The 20,815-nt window shown below is 36.5% G+C and overlaps 1 protein-coding gene across 1 annotated transcript; it reads left to right on the top strand.

Annotated features, from left to right (window-relative positions):
- The first annotated feature begins 447 nt into the window (after positions 1–447).
- Positions 448–1,356, top strand: LOC102836383 (ADP/ATP translocase 2-like). The gene has a single exon (XM_006834416.1). It carries the CDS (start codon positions 460–462, stop codon positions 1,354–1,356), a length of 897 nt encoding a protein of 298 aa, XP_006834479.1. The 5' UTR covers positions 448–459.
- Positions 1,357–20,815: the final 19,459 nt, after the last annotated feature.

Genomic DNA, 20,815 nt, shown 5'->3' with positions numbered 1-20,815 from the left:
AACATTGTGAAAATAACTTTAAAGTGCACAAGGTTTTAATAGATATTTAATATCTGAATTTGCATTGTTTTAATCTGATGAATTAATTTGGCACACAATGTTGTAACACACAATTTAAGAGGTGGAAAAAACATAAAATAAACTCCAACTCTAATGATTTAGCTTATATTATTCATCACTAAACTGACTAAAGTAAATAATATGACATACCGCTATGTTTTTATGAAGACTGAAAATATTCAAGTATCTGAGAAATTACCATTTTTTTATGTGTTAGACAGAAGTGTATAAAAGTTTATATGTTAGCATCTTGAAATGCTGACAAGGAACCTTTTTGGGGGGTAAGAAAAAGCTGAATGGTAATCTTTACTTATAAAAATGAATAAGAGAGTCCTGGAGTCAAAGCCGGTTTCGGTTCCATTTTTACTGCAGCACGCCGTCTCTTCCTCCTCTTTCAACATGACAGATGCCGCTGTGTCCTTCGCCAAGGACTTCCTTGCAGGTGGAGTGGCCGCGGCCATCTCCAAGACCGCGGTAGCACCCTTCGAACGGGTCAAGCTGCTGCTGCAGGTGCAGCATGCCAGCAAGCAAATCACCGCAGATAAGCAGTACAAGGGCATTATTGATTGTGTGGTTCGGATCCCCAAGGAGCAGGGAGTCCTGTCCTTCTGGCGTGGTAACCTGGCCAATGTCATCAGATACTTCCCCACCCAAGCTCTCAACTTTGCCTTCAAAGATAAATACAAGCAGATCTTCCTGGGTGGTGTGGACAAGAGGACCCAGTTTTGGCGCTACTTTGCCGGGAATCTGGCATCCGGTGGTGCTGCTGGGGCGACATCCTTTTGCTTCGTGTACCCTCTTGATTTAGCCCGTACCCGTCTAGCAGCTGATGTGGGGAAAGCTGGTGCCGAAAGAGAGTTCAAAGGCCTTGGTGACTGCCTGCTTAAGATCTCCAAGTCTGATGGGATTAAGGGTCTGTACCAAGGCTTTAATGTGTCTGTGCAAGGCATTATCATCTACCGGGCTGCCTACTTCGGTATCTATGACACTGTAAAGGGAATGCTTCCAGATCCCAAGAATATTCACATCTTTGTGAGCTGGATGATCGCTCATTCCGTCATGGCTGTGGCTGGGTTGACTTCCTACCCATTCGACACTGTTCGTCGTCGCATGATGATGCAGTCAGGGCTGAAAGGAACTGATATCATGTACACAGGCACGGTTGACTGCTGGAGGAAGATTGCATGTGACGAAGGAGGCAAAGCTTTTTTCAAGGGTGCATGGTCCAATGTGTTCAGAGGCATGGGTGGCGCTTTTGTGCTTGTGTTGTATGATGAAATCAAGAAGTACACATAAGTTCTTTCCTAGTTTGTTTTCCCCTGTGAATGGGCATGTTGTATTATAGAACACATCTTGAGCATTCTTGACAGGCTGTTGGCTGTCTATAACCATGGCAACTATCTACTGGTTGAAAATGGGAAGCAAAAATATTCATGTGACCACTTTTCTCTTAAAGCCATTTCCATGATGATACTGATGATGATGATGATGATGATGATGATGATGGGACTCAATTCTATTTTGTATTTCAGTCACTCCTAATAAAGAAAAATTTGAAGGAATAAAAAGATCTGAAACACACACACACACACACAAAGAATAAGAAATAAGGGCCTTAAAATTAAAATCTGATCATACTAGAATACATTTTTAGAGTCAAGCAGCCTTAGAAATAATCTAATCAAATCACTTTCCTAATAAAGAACCCGAATCCTGAGAAAGTAACCAAGTTCTCTAAGAAAACAATGGTTTGCCATAGTCAAAACTAGAACCAACTCAGCAATTCCTTGACAAGTGTGCTTTCCACTAAACCTGGCTGTGGTTTAGACATTATGCTCACTGGGGATGCATTTTAAACACTATGTAATGATGGCTTTTGCTAGAGAATTCAATCTACAGAGAAGTTGTGAATCCTTGGCTTAGTTTGTAGGCTAGAATGGCAATTATGACATCTCTACATCACCATTCATATGGGATATATGATGTTTTTGTTGTCACTTAATAAAGATAAATGGAGAACGAGATGTTTATTACTGCTGTTGAGTCAGTTCCAGGGTTTCTAGGGCTGTAAATCTTTATGGGAGCAGAAAGCCTCATTTTTCTTCAATGGACAAGCTGGTGGATATGAACTTCTGACTTTGTGATTAACAGCCTAATGTGTAACCCACCACACCTAAATACTTCGGTTTCAGCATTTCCCCCATTCTCTTTACTTTTATTATAGTGATCACTTTCTTTCACTCTGCCATTTTACTTTAATTGTCAGTTTGTATATAAGAGTTTATATAAAATTTTTGTTCATAAGATTATTTGCTCAGTCAATAAGATTTTATTAAGCATTTATTATTGATTTGGGTGGTACAAATAATTAATGCATATGGACATTCAAGTCTACCCCTGAGGCACCTTGGAAAAAAGACCTGACGATCTATTTTTGAAAAATCTGTCATTGAAAACTCTATAAAGCATAATTGTACTCTGGCATACATGGGGTGTTGTTGTTGTTAAGTGCCATCAAGTTGATTCTGACCCATAGTGACCCTGTATAGGGTTTCCGAGGAGCAGCTGGTGAGCTTGAGCTGCTGACCTTTCAAGCATTTGCAGTCTGATGCATTAACTCACAGTGCCACACCGGGACTCCTATACATGGGGTACCATGAGTCTAAATCAACTTGTTTCCAAATAGTTTTAGATTTATTGACCAGAACCTGTGCTAGGCACTGAGGTTCTAAAATGTAGAACTATGACCTACTTGTGGAGTGTATTTTGTATTAAAAGTGACCATTGCATATTCTTTAAAACACATTTTCAACAAACATTAACTCTAGGTGGTCATTTGGTTAAAAGGCACAATGAGCTAAAGTGAGGTAACAACAGAGAAGTATTGAATGGCTGGTCAAAATGATAGCCATCAATTATTCAAAAGATGCATGAAAATCTGAAATAATTGCTGAAAGAATTGACCTGGTATCATTGGGTGCTCAACTGAGGAAGGAAACTGAAACCAGAAGGAAGTTGATAGTTTGAGTTGCAAGGCTGGTGGTTCAAGCTCACCAGCCACTCTTCAGAAACCCTAATCAGGGTCGCTATGATGACTCAATGGCACGTAACAACAACACAGAAGATTGTATGTCTGACATAAACTGGCCAATTCCAATATATTTCAACTTATTAGTACCTAGGATATATCTATCTTTATGCTTTACATTTCATTTTTTATGGCTTTGAAAATTTTGATTCATATTCTGCACAGTCTGTGTCCAAATTTTAATGGATGTTTATAGCTAGCTAATAAAGTCCTTGAAAACTTTATTGTACCCACACCATTAAGATCAACTCAACTTCTGGAGGAAGCTCTTCCCCAGTGGTAGTTTGAGTGTGTTTCAACCCTAGGGGTTATCCATAAGGTTTCCATTGTCCAAATTTTTATAAGTAATTCTCCATGAAACATGTTCACCGTGGATAACTATGTTGGTCATATAATTTCCAGACTCACAGCAAATAACTTACCAGAGTACAACAAACTGACTAACAAGTGGTGGGAAGATTGAATAGCTGGAGATATTGTCATCATGATTTCAAATCCAATGTAGCAATACTATTTCATATACAATTACAATATAATTTAATATACAGGGTTGTTATGAATCCAACTGACTTGACAGCACTTAACAAAAACAACAACAAAAAATTCTGATTTTCTAGGGAATTTGATTTTATTATCAATATAATAAAATCTAAAAGACAAAAGCAATGCTCAGATGGTTATGCAGAGGGAGCCCCTGCTTCGTATTTGCAAAGCATATCCATTTACTTGTAACTTCAGCATATTTTGGTTGAATGAAAGCCAGTTATTTTACCATACTCATACTATTCTATATTTAAATGCAGTGAAACTGCATTTTGATTTTGATTCCAGTTTTACTATAGTTTTCTTGAAAAAGTATATAATGGTTAATTCAAGAGAAATGCTGACATAAAAATTGAATACGCAGACTGTTTCCACAACAAAGAAAGTTAAATTATTTTCTGAGCAATTACAGGAATCCAATGTTACTGTTAAGATGTTGACCCTTTTATACTGGGTGTGTATAATGTTTACGTATATAGAGAAATACAGTAATCTCACCAATGGACAGGTCCATCTTATCAGCTATATAATTGAAACAATACAGACAGGTCAGTCTTCACACAACAGGTACATTCTTACTTTACTTATTTTCTTTATACCTACTGGTTTTAAAGTTCATGAAACCAGAGTATTTCTTAAACATGTCCACTGAGCAGTATATCATAGATTTAACCTTTCTATTCAAAGAAAAATAAAACTGGAGCTTTTATATTATATAAAGCACATTCTGCAAAATAAAGGGAAAAAAAGAAAACTGTTCAGAGAAAGGTTTATTGTAAAGGTTGTTGTTGTTGTTATGTGCTATGGAGTCAGTTCTGACTCAGAGTGACCCTGTACAGGGTTTCCGAGGCTGTGAATCTTTATGGGAGCAAAACGCCTCATCTTTCTCCAGTGGAACAGCTGGTAGTTTCGAACTGCTGACCTTGCAGTTCGCAGCTTAATTCATAATCACTTAATTAGTAAGGAAATGCATCTTTTCACTCAGCTTGTTAACCTCCACATTCCAGAAGCTTAACTTCATGAAGTGAAAGAAATGAAGGTACACACCAAACAGGAACATAATATGATGAATTCAATCATTCCCCTTTACCATAGCTCTTTGGATTACATTAAGTATATTGCTTGTCACCACATAAAGCACTTTAAATAAACTGCAGCACCTTCTCCTGCTTCATATGCTTTTATAGTGCTATTAATGAATTACCTTTCTGAAAAGTTAAATGCATTTTAAAAGTTTTATATGCTGCATTTATAATAAATCTTTTGGTACACTGAAAAGTATGTGCAGGTAACTTTCTAACCCTCCTTTGCAATTTTTTCCCATCCATCAAGTAAATGACTAAATTACCAGATAAACACATTACATAATTTACTGACTTTGCCTCTAATCACCAGAGGCAAATGTTAATGAAAAACTAATTCATGCCCTAAAGTTTTTATCACTTTGATAATGTGAATATCTACATTTCAATGAATCTCAGTTTCTTTATGATAGTGTCTTTTCCTTTTTCATTTATAAGATATATATTTTTTGATAAACAGATGTAGATCAATGTATTTAAAGAAGCACTAGAAATCTGGATTCACTTGCTATTCAAGTAAGACTTAGCCTTTTGCAGGCACTCTCTCCTTTGCCTCTGTGTCCCTTGTCAACATTTGGAGACAGCTGGTGTGCACTGCCATTTCTTTTCCTTAATAAGCATACTTGTGAGTATTTCAACATTTTCTCATCAACCAAGTGTAAATGTTAAGAGCAGCACTGTTGCTTCAAATCACTGCAGAGTGGCTACGGGTTGCAAGATTTATCTGGGAGGAAATATCAGCAAGTGCTATGACTTGTTGATAATTCTACTAATGTTTTCCTTAAAAAAATATTAAAAGTCATAGGCACAACTTCTACATTTGATTTATGTCTGTTCAAAGTTGCTTATTAAAAATAATCATCATGGTTTATTTGCTCCTTACTTTTGTAACATGTCCTTTTTATAGACAAAAGAATCAATGGCCAGCTCAGAATTAAAAATCAATTTCTAACTTTGTGGTATTGAGATAAGCATCTTCAGAAGATCTTGTGATATTTATTCAAATTATAAATGAATTGAGGTATATTCATTGACTATGAATTGATCAAATCATTTTCTGTCCTTCTAAATTTGCATCATGTCATCTAATAATTATCCATTTATTTTGCATTATGTTTTCACCTTTATGTACATGACAAACAATGACTCTTTACTGGTGGAAATGTTACTGCATTTTGTATAAACAGTAACATTGATGAGATATTCAATGAGTTGACTTTGAAAGGAAGCCATAACTTAGTTTAGATTATGGGTAATAAATTTGAAGGGCTTTTTTAAAAATTGTTGCCAGAGGTAGCATAGTTCTTTTTCAAACCATCTAGTATGGCTATATATGCATTAGCTCAATTTAGCTCATATAGAATTCAGAAATGTTAAAACTGTAAATGTCAGAATTCAACTAAAATTGTTTGATCAAAAGTGGTAAATGAATGTCTCACAGTTCTGGAAAGTTCAAAACTGTGTAGAGAGGTTTTAAGACAAGATAGAGGAGCTCAAACAAGGTCAGACTCTATTTTATTTCCATTTCTGGTCCTTTTTTTTCTGTGTTGGCCCCATCCACAGGCTCTGCAGCATGATTCCTCACAGTACCAAGCTCACATCACTCTTAATTGTTAGTAGTCCTATTGGAAAACAGCATGCCTCCTTTCCCAAAGTTCCATCTAAAATCCTTAACCTGATTTTCATTGGTTTCACTTTGGTCAGTTTATGCTCATTCTTAAACTAATGCTATTGTTAATGGAAGAATGATGTAATAAATTTAAGTCTGGATCACATGGTCATGACTGGATTTAACTTACCTAAACCACATACACTGGGTGTGGGTGAAATCACTATAAATCCTATAAATCAAAGGCCAATTCCACTTAAGGATGAATGACTTCTGGGTAAGTCTCCAAGTGACTTTATTCAAAGTCAATGTAAAGCCACAATTCAATTCAGCAAGTATTCTTTGTATCTGGAACTTCTGTTATTATGAAAGAAGAAAACAGATCTCTCTAGAGTGTTTGGGTAAATTTGCGAGCAACATGATCTAAACTTAGAACCCCTTACCTGATGCAGAATGTCAGGATGTAATGTCAAGGGAATTAGGACTGATATTTTTAGTTGGTGAAACACTGTCTACTATATGCTTTCTTGAATATTCATAATCCTGATTAGCTCTGATAAATCCTGCAATTAAAACAGCTATCTATTTATTGATAGTAAGATACAGGGTTAAGTAGAACACACAATATCCAATGGATATCCAATGGAAATCATTCTCATACAAATTATTTAGACTTAGCATAAAAACAATTTTACATACTTTTCTCTATTTTGGTTTAATTTGTCCTTTGAAAATAAATTTTGTGGGATTTGTTTATTCAGGATTTGTTTAGAAAATTTTAAAACTTTGTTTGCTGAAAACAAAGATGACTTAGAGTACTTACTGATGAAGATCAAAGAATACAGCCTTTAGCACTTATTACCTTTCAAAATAAAGGAAACAAAAATCTTAATAACTGGGCCAATAATCAATCAATGTCACGATAACAGAGAAAAGATTGAAGTCGTCAAATAATTCATTTTAGATGGATAAACAATTAATGCCTATGGGAACATCAGTTAAGATATGAAATGACAAATTGCATTGGGCAAATCTGCTGCAAAAAATCTCTTTAAAGTGTTAAAAAGTAAAGACGTTACTTTGAAGACTATGATGCATCTGAGGCTATAATATTTTAAATCACCTGATAAGCATGCAAAAACTGGACACAAAAAAATCTGAAGAAGATTTGCTGTATTTGAATTATGGTGTTAGTATAGATTATTGAATGTACTGTGAACTGCTGGAAGAAAGACCAAATCTACCTTGGGAAAAGTACAGCCAGAATAATCCTTAGAAGTTGGGATGGCACATCTTTGTCTCACATGCTTCCGACATGTTATCAGGAGAGACCATACCCTCAGAAGAACATCCTGCTTGGTAAAGTAGAAGGTCAATGCAAAAGAGGAAGGACGATTCTCAGTAAGATTGATGATTGACACAGTGGTTGTAACAATGAGCGCAAACATAACGATTGTCAGAATGATGCAGGACTGGATAGTGTTTTGTTCTGCTGTATATGAGGTTGCTATAACTCATAACTAACTTGACAGCAACTAACAACAGTAACAACATTAGGTGAATGTATGATGGGTATCCTAAATGTTCCTAGTTTATCAGTTCAAATAAATTTACCATTGAGGTGATCCTATGTGACTTGTAACCAAGAGTTCACCTAACTGCTATTTTGGTGGTGGTGTGTCGTGGAGTCGGCTCCAATTTCCAGCCACCGTGTATAGGGTTCCTGAGGCTGTAAGTCTTCACAGGAGCAGAAAGCCTCATCCTTCTCCTGAGAACCATGAGATCAGCAGCCCAATTCATAACCAAATTTTACATTATTAATTTACATTATTCTAGATAGAATGATGTATGAGTCCTGGTGTGGCATGGAGGGTTAATGAGCTGGATTGAAAAGTCGATTTTAACCTCAGGGTCAGTGTTCAAGCTCACCAGTCACTCTTCGGAAACTCTATACAGGGTCACTATGGGTCAGAACCAACTCGACGGCACTTAACAACAACAAATCTGTGTATTTAATAAATTTTCATTGAGTACTTGTGAATCATACATCATGCTTACTCTGAAGGAAATTACTGTCTCTGGAGAGAAACAGACTCATAAAGAGATAACCGTAATATATTGTACTAAATGCACTGATAGAAATATGCACTAGGGATCACCTTGACAAGAAGAATCTAATCAAGAATGGGAATGGTGTAAAGTTTGATTAGCGAAGGCACCTAGAGTTGTTGACAGGTGAGCTGAAGCTTAAAATACAGAATAGTTAGCTAGGAACATACAGGTATTGTCAGTGTCAAACATCAAAATTAATTGATGTCTACAAATATATCTTCAATTTAACTTAACAAATAACTATTCAACTGTGATGCATGCTAAGGAGACGTACAATGACCTATGAGAAGGTTTAATACCTAAACTTCCTGGTGTCAAGAGGATTAGGGAAACCTTCTCTGAGGAAGTTACAGACATTAGAGTGGTAGAATATCTAGCATGGTAGAATGCAGAGAAGCAGGAAGGGAGAAATGGGTACAAACCTTGAGAGATATACAAGTATATTCAAGGCCGTATGAATCTGGTTGGGATTTAAAATTTCATCCTATGTTCACTGTAGACCTTTTGCTAAATTTTAAGTTGGGAAATACCATGTTCAGATTTGCATTTAGAAAACATCCTATTGGACCAAGGAGGTAGGGGTTACACTAAAAGTGAGTAGAAGAGTTAAGAAGCTATTGAAACATCTAGCTAAGACCATGACTTGGACTAGGTGATGCCATTATACAAGGAGTCATGGACCCTGTACCCTTTATTTATGAATTAATTTATTTTATAACTCAACCAAAGATGAAACTATGGTAATTATGAAGCAATACAGGATATGGTAGGAACAGTTAGTCAAGCTTAGCAAAAGTATGACAATAGTGAATAAGAGCTGAAAAAATTCATTTAAAAGGTAATCTATTTAATGAGTTCTTATTATGTTGAAGGCATTCTTATCAATTCTGGAGATACTATAATGAATGTCTGACACACAAATTCTCAATAAGTATTTTTAAACTGACTAATTATAGACACAGAATAACAGAAGACAAAGCATGGGCCAGATTATAAGAGTTTTATATACAATGTTCCATGCCAGCATTTTAAACAAGGGAACTTTGACATTGTTGCTTTGTAGATTTTAAGTTTGATTTAGGGGAAACAAGACTCTAGAAAAGAATAAAAGTAAAGAGACCATTGAAATGTTTGTCCTTAAGGGAAAGAATAATCTAATCTAATCAATATAGAGTTTAGAGAAGCAGAGAGGAAGAAACAGATATGAGAAATAATTTGCTTTTGTTATTGTTGCTGTTGTTAAGTGCCGTGGGTGGAGTCAGTTCTGACCCATAGTGATGCTGTATAGGGTTTCCGAGGAGTAGCTGGTGAGCTTGAACTGACAACCTTGCAGTTCAAGTGGCTTTGCAGTCTGGCACATTAACCGACAGCACCACAGCAGAACTCAGTTCTGACCCACAGCTACACTATATACAACTGAATGAAATGCAGCCTGGTCCTGTGACATTCTCACAATTGCTGCTATGCTCGAGCCCAGTGTTGCGGCTACTGTGGAGATGTAATACATTTCACTGAGGGCCTCCATCTTTTGGGCTGACCCTCCATTTTACCAAATATGACATCCTTCTACAGGAACTGGTTACTCCTGATACATTTGAAGTATGAGAGATGATGTCTGGCTATCCTGAATTCCAAGGAACAGTCTGGTCACACTGTTTCTAACACAGATTTGTTTGTTCTTCTGGCAGTCTGTGGTACCCCCAATATTCTTCTCCAGCACGATAACTCAAATGTATCAATTCTTCTACTGCAAAATTAGGAGACAAAATTAGAACTGGTGATTGAATGAAACTGTTTAAAAAAAAAAAAAAAAAAGTCCCTGTTTCTAGTATCAGAGACTGATATATGGGAGTCCATGGAAAACAACACTGAAGTGGAAGGCACAAAGTAAGCATTCTGGAACTACTTACTGATGCCTTCTATACTTCCATGTTGCAATAGCATGCCAATTGAAACACAAATATAATCTTGAACCCAAGTTTTTGTATAACCTAATGATGAAAATTGATTCTTTGTCAGTTTTCAAATTTTATTTTTAATGCTGTAATATAATGGGGAGATTCTGGAAAGACAAATTCTTGGAAGAAAATTTGTTATTAGTATATGCATTTTCTGTAGTTGATACACTGTATCCCTTATATAAATTCCTCAATTCTTTGAGCATTCAAAGAGCAGCTACTAAGCAGTTGTTTATTTTTGTATGAATAACTTTCAGAGACACTGTTTATTGGTATTGATCAAATTACAATGAAAACTGAACAAGAACTCATCCCACAATGCATTATTCTCATATGGTCACCACTGAAGCAAAATTACTTTCTGGGTTAAAGGGAAGAAAGACATGAAACATACACTCCTGAGACCAACAACAAAAAATTACAAAATAACTTCCAAATCCCAGGCTCAGTGACATATAATACAATTTACATCCTTTGGGGTTTTCAGCACTTTACTGGTCATTGCTGAATATATCTTGTCACATATCCCTGACATACTAATCTTTGAGATCATATGTTTCTACTTTATTTTATAAAAGACTTAGGTATATACATTATGTAAAAGACATAAATATACATTATATTATTATGAAATGTTATGAAATAATATATTTCAGCATTCACATCAGGAAAGAACTACAAACAGAAAACTCAATAAAAAAGGAAATACACTTCATAAAAGTACTTTATTTATGTTCTTGTTTTCCATTTGATTCCCTCAAAAAGCCATTTTGTTTCCAGCTCTTGTTCACCAATGCCATAACTTTTCCTAAGAGTAACTCACTGTTCTTCACATATTCTCTATTGTTTTATCAGTATCAGATTTTCATCTTTAGTTAATTTATAAAATAAATTGTTGTTATTGTTAAGTGCCATTGAACCAGTTCTGACCCATAATGATCCTGTATAGGGTTTCCAAGGAGCAACTGGTGAGCTTGTACCTCAGACCTTGTAGTTCAAACGGGTTTGCAGTCTGACGCATTAACCCACAGCGCCACACCAGGACTCCATAAAATAAATTAGTACTTAGAATTTCAAAGAAGACAGAATTAAACATATATAAATGTTTACCATAAACAGATACAAAATTATGAGCAAAATGGATGTTTAGACAGTTTTTTTTTTTTAATGGCAAAAATAAGAGCACATTGGAATCATTAACTTTATCAGCCAAGACAATTGCTCTGCATGACCCTCTGTCCCTACATTATAATTACACTAGCCATTGAATTTGGTCAAGCAACAACAAAAGAATCCCCATAGACTTGTGGGGAAAGTTGCAAAGAAGCTCACTTGCTCTCTTTAACACAGAATTTAAAAGTGATCTCTAAGAATTAAATATGTTAAGTAGAAGCCTTTTACTCTTCTAAACTGCTGGAGATAGTTGTTTCCTCATGAGTTTTCAAAGATAACAGAAATAGCTCTTGTTGAACAAGGAAAACCAGAATGGTGTATTATATGGTAATGACTTTTTATTAGAACCACAGGTTAAATTAAAGTACTTTTCTTTTTGACATTAAAAATTCAGGCTAGCTCCAGAGTTTGTGATTGTGAGAACAAAATTATGTTCCTGATTTTCTGTTTTTCAAATGACAAAAACCTTAAAGTTTTAAGGTGTTCCAATTGGTTTAGGAGACAGTTTTCTCAGCAAGGTTGAGCAGTTTCTTTGTAAATAGAGAGTCTGTTTCTAAGTTATGCATGTAAACGTTGGGTCTAGTAATGTCCTAAAATATAAGGTTGAGGTTCTTCCTCGGCACTTACGCACTGTTTATGGACAACCCATATGTCAAACTTAGTCCCCAAGCAATCAAGTTCCATTAGTATGGTTTTAAGAGATTAAAAAAAATTAAGTAATAAGAAAAAGAAAGACTCTCTACCTCATTGTAGTGCTCCTGTTACTGCTGCTAGGACCTCCAGGTCCAATATGTGCTCTGTGGTAAAGTAGACAAATGTTCTGGCAGCCTAATAGAGCTTCCTTCTACTGAAATTCTAGCTGTGGATTCTCAACATTTTGAGAATTGTTTTCCTTTTTACTGGTGTTAACATTCAGGTATTGCCTCTCCATGCCAAACAGACTATTGTTATTAGGTGCTGTTGATTTTGATTCATATCTACCCTATGCACAACAAAACGAAATATGTCCCGGTCCGGTCCTGCACTTGCTCACAATTATTATGCTTGAGCACACTGATGCTGCAACAGTGCCAATCAATCTCTCTGGGAGCTTCCTCTTTTTCACTGACACTCCACTTTACCAAGCATGTCTTTCTCTAGGGACTTTATTGTCCCTCCCAATAACATGTCAGAAGTGTGAGAGACAAAGTCTTACCACCTGACTTCTAAGGTGCATTCTGACTGTATTTGTTTCAATAGGGTCCTGTTTGTTCTTCTGGCAGTTCACAGCACCTTTGATATGTTTTCCAACACCAAAACCCAAATACATCAATTATTATACAGTCTTCCTTATTCATTGTCCAACTTCCACATGTACCGGAGACTATTAAATGTGGTTGTGTTCATGGGCAATTCAGATGCAGACTACTTAGTCTATTTGAATTGCTCATGAACACAACTACTTTCTGTGGTTTAACATCTATGCTCAAATGTCTGTGTTGGGGGCCAAGGTCTAGTTTAGCACAACTAAGAAACACAGGCTCTGTTTAACCATCATAATCTCTGGGATATCTCTCCTACTTCTATTGCTTTTGATTATCACAGGTAGTGTTATTGTTGTTGTTAGGTGCCTTCAAGTAAGTTCTGACTCATAATTATCTTATGCACAACAGAAGGAAACACTGCCAGGTCCTGCACTAACCTCACAATTACTATGCTTGATCCCATGGCTGCTGACATTATGCTGTCTCGTTGGGGATCTTCCTCTTACTCGTTAACCTTCTGCTTTACCAAGCATGATGTGCTTCTCCAGGGACTGGTCCCTCCTGATAACATGTCCAAAGTGTGGCCATCCTGGCTTCTAAGGAGCATTCTGACTGTATTTCTTTCAAGATAGATTTGTTTGTTCTTTTGGCAGTGAATCCTTCTGTGTCACAGCTTTCTGTTCCTGGTTCTAAGAGATTCAATGTGTAGGGATTTCAGGATCTAAAGGACGTGCTCCACTCCTGGATCTTCTGTGATGGACTGAGGTCCTTACTCCAGCTTCTGATATGGCTAGTTATGTACCCAGGTTAGAATTTTAAGTTTTTATAATTAGTTAACTTTGTGAGCATCCACAGCTGAATCATGTCATTCTATCAATATTTTTTCCCACCTTTTATTACCCAGACCTATCAGACAGAGAGTCATTTAGTGGGAGTTACAAAGTCAAAATTATTGCTGTAAGTAAGGGTGGTCAAATTGTTTACAACTCATAGTGACCCTGTATAGGGTTTCCATGGAGCAGCTGGTGGGTTTGAACCACCTACCTTGCAGTTAACAGTCCAGTGTATTTTTTGTAGTGCCATACCAGGACTCCAAAGATAAGACTAGAAGAAACATTAGATAATTCACTACATCATGAAGACCGTATCTGACTTCTTCTGGTTTCATAAGATAGAAGGAGAATCAAACTCAAAATCATCCCAAGGCCAATTACTATGAGTAAGAGGTTAGACATGGTTACAACCATCAATCTTCTTTATTTCTTCTGACACCAACCATCCCTTCCATAGCACCATCTGCTTCCCATCTGAGTTCAATAATCCATTTCAGTGGCCACACAGAACTCATAGACAAAATTCATGATTATGGGATTTATTAAAGAAATGAACAGGGTAAAATTCAGGAGCAGAAACAATGCAGGATGCAGCCAGCATCCAGTCAGGAATGCCTCTTCTCTGCTGTACTGCAGGCGGCATGCCTCATTCTTGTGTTCGTGCCTTAGCCTCTGGCCTTCTCAGGCAAGTGTTAACAAACCTCTTTGTGTGTAAATGTCCAAAAGGCATATCTTGCAAACCATCCTTCTACCTATAAGCACTCAGCTTTACTTGGACCAGGGACCAGAAAGCCCTCAGCTGCTCTCTTTCTCCATGACATCACCTTTGCCACTGCCTCTGCTGTCACCATTTTCCCAGGATGGATCACATGCTCCATTTATGTCTCTTCTTTCATGATGGTCCTTGGATTGTCTGTTACTACTGCTTCTGAGATGGCTCCTTTTAAATTTGGCCAGATGGCAAAATTAACTAATGCTGGTGTTAGAATTTGGTGTGCCTTATTTGCATGGTCCCACCCAATTGTTATGTGGTATAAACATTGGACTGCTAACCACAAGGCTAGTGTTCAAACACACCAGTTTTTCCTTGGAAACCATATGCAGGGTCTCTATGAGAAAGAACTGAACTCAAGGACATTTAATAATAATAATACCCAGTCATTTGTGGGAGTTAAGAAGACTTCAGCTAGAAAAGTCATGTCGAGTAAATTTACAATACCATACTATATAATCCTGACCCAATCCTTAACCCTAAGTAAAGTAGAAAGGGAAAGCTTGATGGCACTGATGCAAAAAGAAACCTAATATGCTCATTGTCAACCTCCATTCTCTTTGAATATATTTCTTTTTAATTTTAAGAGACCATTTTCTATAGTCACATGTGTGTGTTTTCAGTCAATTAGAATAGAGGATTATAGAAAGAAATGAAGATGGACAGGGAGAAAAGACAAAGAATTTTTATATGTGATTATATGAAATTTTTATGAGCCTAAAGGAATTTTGAACAACATACAAAATTAATGTATATAAACCTTTGCAATTCATCATAATTAAAGGGCCTCCCCCTCACCTTTTTTCTTGCAGATCTTATGAAAAAAAATTCCATAAATCATGTGCTTAGTGCTCACGAAAGATTTTTAGGAAGATTTCTAGGAAAAGGTGTTTTTTTTGTTTTTTTTTTTGCATTTAGAATGTTATAAAACCAGACAGCTAAATAAAAGTAAGGCAGTCAATATGACTTGCAACTTTGTACTTTCTGCTCGGTATTAAAACATATTTTTTTTCTGCAATTATTGGTCTATGTGACCTGACTGACATTATTTTCAAGTTATATATAGAATTCTTTTTCAAACCCTTTCGATAAAAAAAACAAAACAAACAAAGTTATAGCTCCAGACTTATGAAATTCGAAGAGAATACATTGCTATACACTCTAAAATGTTAAAATCTATTTTCTGCATATAAAAATTTAAATTCCAAACCATTATTTCAGAACTGAACTGTGTATTTGGATTTATCTTTTCTAAAACTTTCAATTTGCAGATAACAAACCTGAGCCCAAAGATATTAAATGACTGGCCCCCAGTCATCCAGCTAATTAGCAATAAATTCAGATTCTTGAGTCCCAGGGGGAGTAATCTTTAGGATTGATGGAATAAATTTGAAGAGAATATTCTATTGTCAAGTTAATTCAAACCCTCAGTTCTTCATATATTATACTTTTTGTGAAAGAAGTCAAACAATGAGTGTAGTTTATTTCCATGGCTTTAAAAAATGTTTTATTTAATTTCCCCTTTCCGTTAGATCTCCAAACTCAAGAGAACTTGAAATGTTTTTGGAAGTTCACACAAGTTTATTATACTGATTAGAAGTCATCTGACTGTTATTTCAAGCTTTGGCAGAAACTGCTAGAAAAAAAGTCCCTCAATAGTAAGAATTAGCCCTCCTCCACTTCTGCAATCATAGCTTTAAATAGTGGGAATACTAGGGAATTAACATTTGGCTTCGTATTCATAAGATTTCTCTAGCCTGGCTGTCACCACTAGGTACTACATATCTTTGAAGTCAGTTCTTTTAATATTTTCTAGTCCAGAAAGTTAGGAATGTTCAGATCACTTTTGGCTAAGAACCCTGTTAATTTCCTCCTTTTCCCATATTCTGTGAACTGGAAACCCCCTTTGATTTTTCATTTATGAATTTGAAACAAACAAATGTCAGGTATTTTTAAATTGATAAAGATATTACTCAACACATTAATGGTATATCCTACAAAGTTTGCCTATAAAGAAGGTTTATGTTGATTATCATAGTAGGGAAATTTAAAGTTATTTTGTATGTAAACATTGTCTTCAAAATATATTTATGTGTTTCTGTATAGATGTTGTTGTTATTGGTGAGTGTCACTCAGTTGATTCCAACTAATTACAACCCTGTATAGGGTTTCTGAGGAGCGACTGGTGGATTTGAACCACTGACCTTTCAGTTCAATTCGACCTTGTGGTTCAGTGCTTTATCCTACTGCACTATACCAGGACTCCTGTAAAGATAAGAATAGGTATTGATTTTCTCAAATTCTTTATTAATGATTTATTAATGTTTAAGTTAAAGAAGCCCTGGTATGGAGATATAGGACAAGTATTGAACTTTTCACTACAAGGTTAGTGGTTCGAACCTAGCAGCCACTCCTTGTAAAACCTATACAAGGTCCCTGTAAGTAGGAACCAACTCAATGGCACTAAACAACAACAACAACATGTGTTAAAACACAACACTCAGATTTCTATTGTATATAGCCTGGCTACCTTTTTGGAAATTTTACATATTATTTTAGAAATTACAAAAAAAGGGAAATTAGAGCATTTGAGTTTTTATATACATAGAACAAAGTTCCAAATAATGAAATTACAAAAGGCAAAGCACAATCGGCTTAATGGCCACAAAAGTGACCAGGGCTTACTCTTCTGCTTTATATTACTGTTTCATTATTTGTTGTTGTTGTTAAGTTGCTGTCAAGTTGGTTCCAACTCACAGTGACCCTGTATAGGGTTTCCATGGAGTGATTGGTGGATTTGAACAGCAGATTTTTTGGTTAGCAGTCCAGTGCCTATCCTACAGTGCCACACCATGGTACTCTTTAATATTGAATTGAGTTTATGACTGCTAGGGTAACCCACACTGCTCAGAAGTGTGTAGTTGCTGTCCAAGTGTACCCTGTGATTTCAGAGCATTCTGACCACTTTAGCTCATGGAGTAGAGTATAGTGACCTTGAACTCAAGGTTGTGATCATTTCCTCTTTTTCAAAGATAAAAAAACTTTCAATCACAAACTGCAATCTTATTTCCTGTCACAGATGCGTGCCACTCTTCATTAATTACTACTGAATATGGTAAAATGCAAACTTGGCATTTCTACCTCGGATGTTACTTATACTTCAGAGTATGAAAGTATAGTATCTAGTTCAGTGGAGTTCTTGGGTGGTGCAAATAGTTAATAAACTCATCTGCTAATAAAAAAATTGGTGCTTAGTTCACCCAGAGTTGTCTCTGAAGAAAGGACTGGTAATTTGCTTCTGAAAAGTCAGTATTGAAAACCACGTGGCACAGAGTTCTACTCTGCCGTACATGGATTTCCAGATGTTGGAATCAACTGAAATGGCAAATGGTTTTGGTTTTTAGTGGTCAAGAGCACTGACGCAGAGCTTCATCAGCCTAGAATAAAATCACAGCTCAGCCTCTTATTAGGTATGTAAACAAATATAAGCTATTTGACTATTTGTAGAGGTCAAATCAGATATTCAACTCAACAATTTTCTGGGAAATTTAATATGTTAATGCAGGTAAACTCTTAGAAAAATGCCTGAAACTAATAAGATTCAGTAAACATTGGTTATTTAGTTAGCTGATTTTTGTATATGCATGAATGGTTTGATGTTTACTGTTCAAGTATAATGGTGATGTTTATTCTTCTGTGGGATCATTCTTGAAGCACTCCAGCTTTTGGTCAGTATATACAACTTGCCTTATTAAACTTATTGTTAAATCCTTTTTTGAAGTGCTCTTCATTTATCATTCCTTTCCATAGTATTCAATAGATTTGATTTTCATCATTGTAACTTCTCTTAATTTAGATTGGCTATAAATACTAGAGTGGTGAGCAATGTTTTAAAATATTCTACTTTGAAATAGGTTTAGACTTGCCGAAAAATTGCAAAAATGAAGCAGAGTTCTCAGATATCACTTACCCAGCGTCTACTTATCTTAACAACATACATCACCATATTGCAATCATCAAAATCCACAATATTAACATTGTTATAAGGAGCTCTGGTAGCGTAGTGGTTATGAATAGAGCTGCGAGCCTCAAGGTCAGCTGTTCGAAACTACCAGCTGTTCTGCAGGAGAAAGATGAGGCTTTCTGCTCCCGTAAAGATTTACACCCTCGGAAAATATGTATAGGGTCGCTATGAGTCGGAACCGACTCCACGGCACATAACAACAACAACATAATATTATTAAGCTGCACATCTTAGAAGAATGCTGAGTTTCCCCCTACTGTTCCCTCCTTCTTTCGTCTTCTTGGATTAATCCTGGTGTGGTATTGTGGGTTAATGCACTGGACCCCAAGGTCGAGTTGAACCACAAGGTTGGCGGTTCAAACTCACCAGTCACTCCTCAGAAACCCTAATCAGGGCCACTGTTGTTTGGAACTGACTCGACGGCACTTAAACAACAGCAACATTGCACTAGGCTGTCATATCTCCTTTGTTTCCTCCAATCTGTGACATTTTTTTTCATTATTTCTTTATCTTTCATGACATTGGCACTGCTGAGTATTTGTCAGTTATTTTACATAATGTCTCTCAATTTAAGGTTATCCGATGCTTCCTCATGTGTTGCAGACTGTGCAGAGATTTGAGGCACTGTAGGCCCGAGTGTAACAGATCTAGCCACTTGGCAGTTAATAGCAAATTGTTTTTCATCTTAGTGTTCAGTAAAGATCCCTCCCCGCTTGGTGTGAAGCTCCTCCCCTGAATAAAGCAGAGGCCCGAGCCTCCCCAGGTGTGCATTACGGGTTGGAAGGCATGCAGTAAAGATTGCAGGGCAGTGAGTTGCTGCCTGCAGAGGCCATGATGCCTGTAGTCCCAAGCCTGCCCACCAGTGATGTATCCACCCTGGCTTTGGGGTGCCTCATTGTCTCCCTTCTTCTGTTTGTCTGTGTATTCTTTCGCTATTCCTATTGCCGCTGGATCTCCCCTCCTCGTGAACCAAACACTCGTGACAACTATGTCGAGGGCAGACCCCGACACTCATGTGTCATATTTTTCTCATCTATTTTTAGCAAGAACAGGTGAAGTTTGGTCCTTTTCAGGCGTTCTAATTACTGGTGACAATTACCATGAACATATGATAGGGATAGTATCTACTGGGCTATTCCACTATTAAGTTGTTCTTTTTCTCTTTGTAATTGATAAACATCTCGGGAGAAATTCTTTAAGACTATGGTGATATTTTGTTTCTCCTTAAACTTTTGCCCACTGAATTTTTAAATCTAATTTTTAATGTTTCCCACTGAATCTTTCCTGCAACAATTATTGTGTTTCCCTGATGGTGATTTTGAAGTCATCTCATTCCTTCTACATTAATTAATTGGAGTTTTTAAAATGAGGAAGAGTTGTACTTCTATTTATTTATTTGTTCAATTACATATTTATATCAACACGGGCTAAAGCATGTTTGTTTTCTTCCATAGGCAACAATCCAATAGTACTATCTTTTTATTTCTCAGATTATTCTTACTTTGACTCTGCTTCCTTTTGGCATGCCTTCATCCTTTTTAAACTACTTCCTTAATTTTCGGCACCAGTATACACTTCTGCTTATCTTCTATTTTTCATTCCCTTATCCTCGAGTGTGCAATTTCTCCAGGGAAACTTGGTTCTTTTTATTGGGAATAGGATTAGAAATGAATATCTAGGGCCTAGTTGTTTAGTACCATTGTTTGTTAAAAAAATGTAGTTCAGGAAAAACAATGACCATTTTTTTCCAATTCAAAATAAGAATAGTTTCATGGAGTTCTACAAACCACAATAAAACCAAACACTTTGCCACTGAGTCAATTCTTTTTTTTTTTTTTAAATTAAGTTTTCACTGTGAATTGAGTGATAGTTTACATGGGAAAACATCAGCTTTACATTCATCCTATTATGTTTTGTTTCATTGCAATGATTACAATTTCTTCCATGCATTATCATTCAACAGCATTAGCTTCCATTCCCTGTTTTATTTTTTTTTGGGGGGTGGGGGGTATGTACACCAAAGCACTCAGAAATATAACCAAATAACCAAAGGGTATACCTGCAAGCCTGCCTGCAGGCTGCCAGCACACAACTCCTCACCGTCCTTGAGTTCAGAGTCCCAAGCCGCTCCATCTTTCCACGTCATCATCTCTGCCTCCATCTCTGACATCACTGCTTCTCTGGGTATGGTCCTGCAATCCACTTTTTTTTCCCTTGATGGTGCCAGGGTCCTCCGTTCTTGTACTGCAAGATCAACCACTCCCCTCCTTTTGTTACAAAACTTCTATCTTTGCATTTGCAACATTCACAATCAACC

The sequence above is a fragment of the Chrysochloris asiatica genome, unplaced genomic scaffold (genome assembly GCF_000296735.1).
Source record: "Chrysochloris asiatica unplaced genomic scaffold, ChrAsi1.0 scaffold00011, whole genome shotgun sequence".
In the NCBI taxonomy this organism is placed as follows: domain Eukaryota; kingdom Metazoa; phylum Chordata; class Mammalia; order Afrosoricida; family Chrysochloridae; genus Chrysochloris; species Chrysochloris asiatica.
Note: the sequence above shows the minus strand (reverse complement) of the source record. Positions and strands in the feature narration are given on the sequence as shown.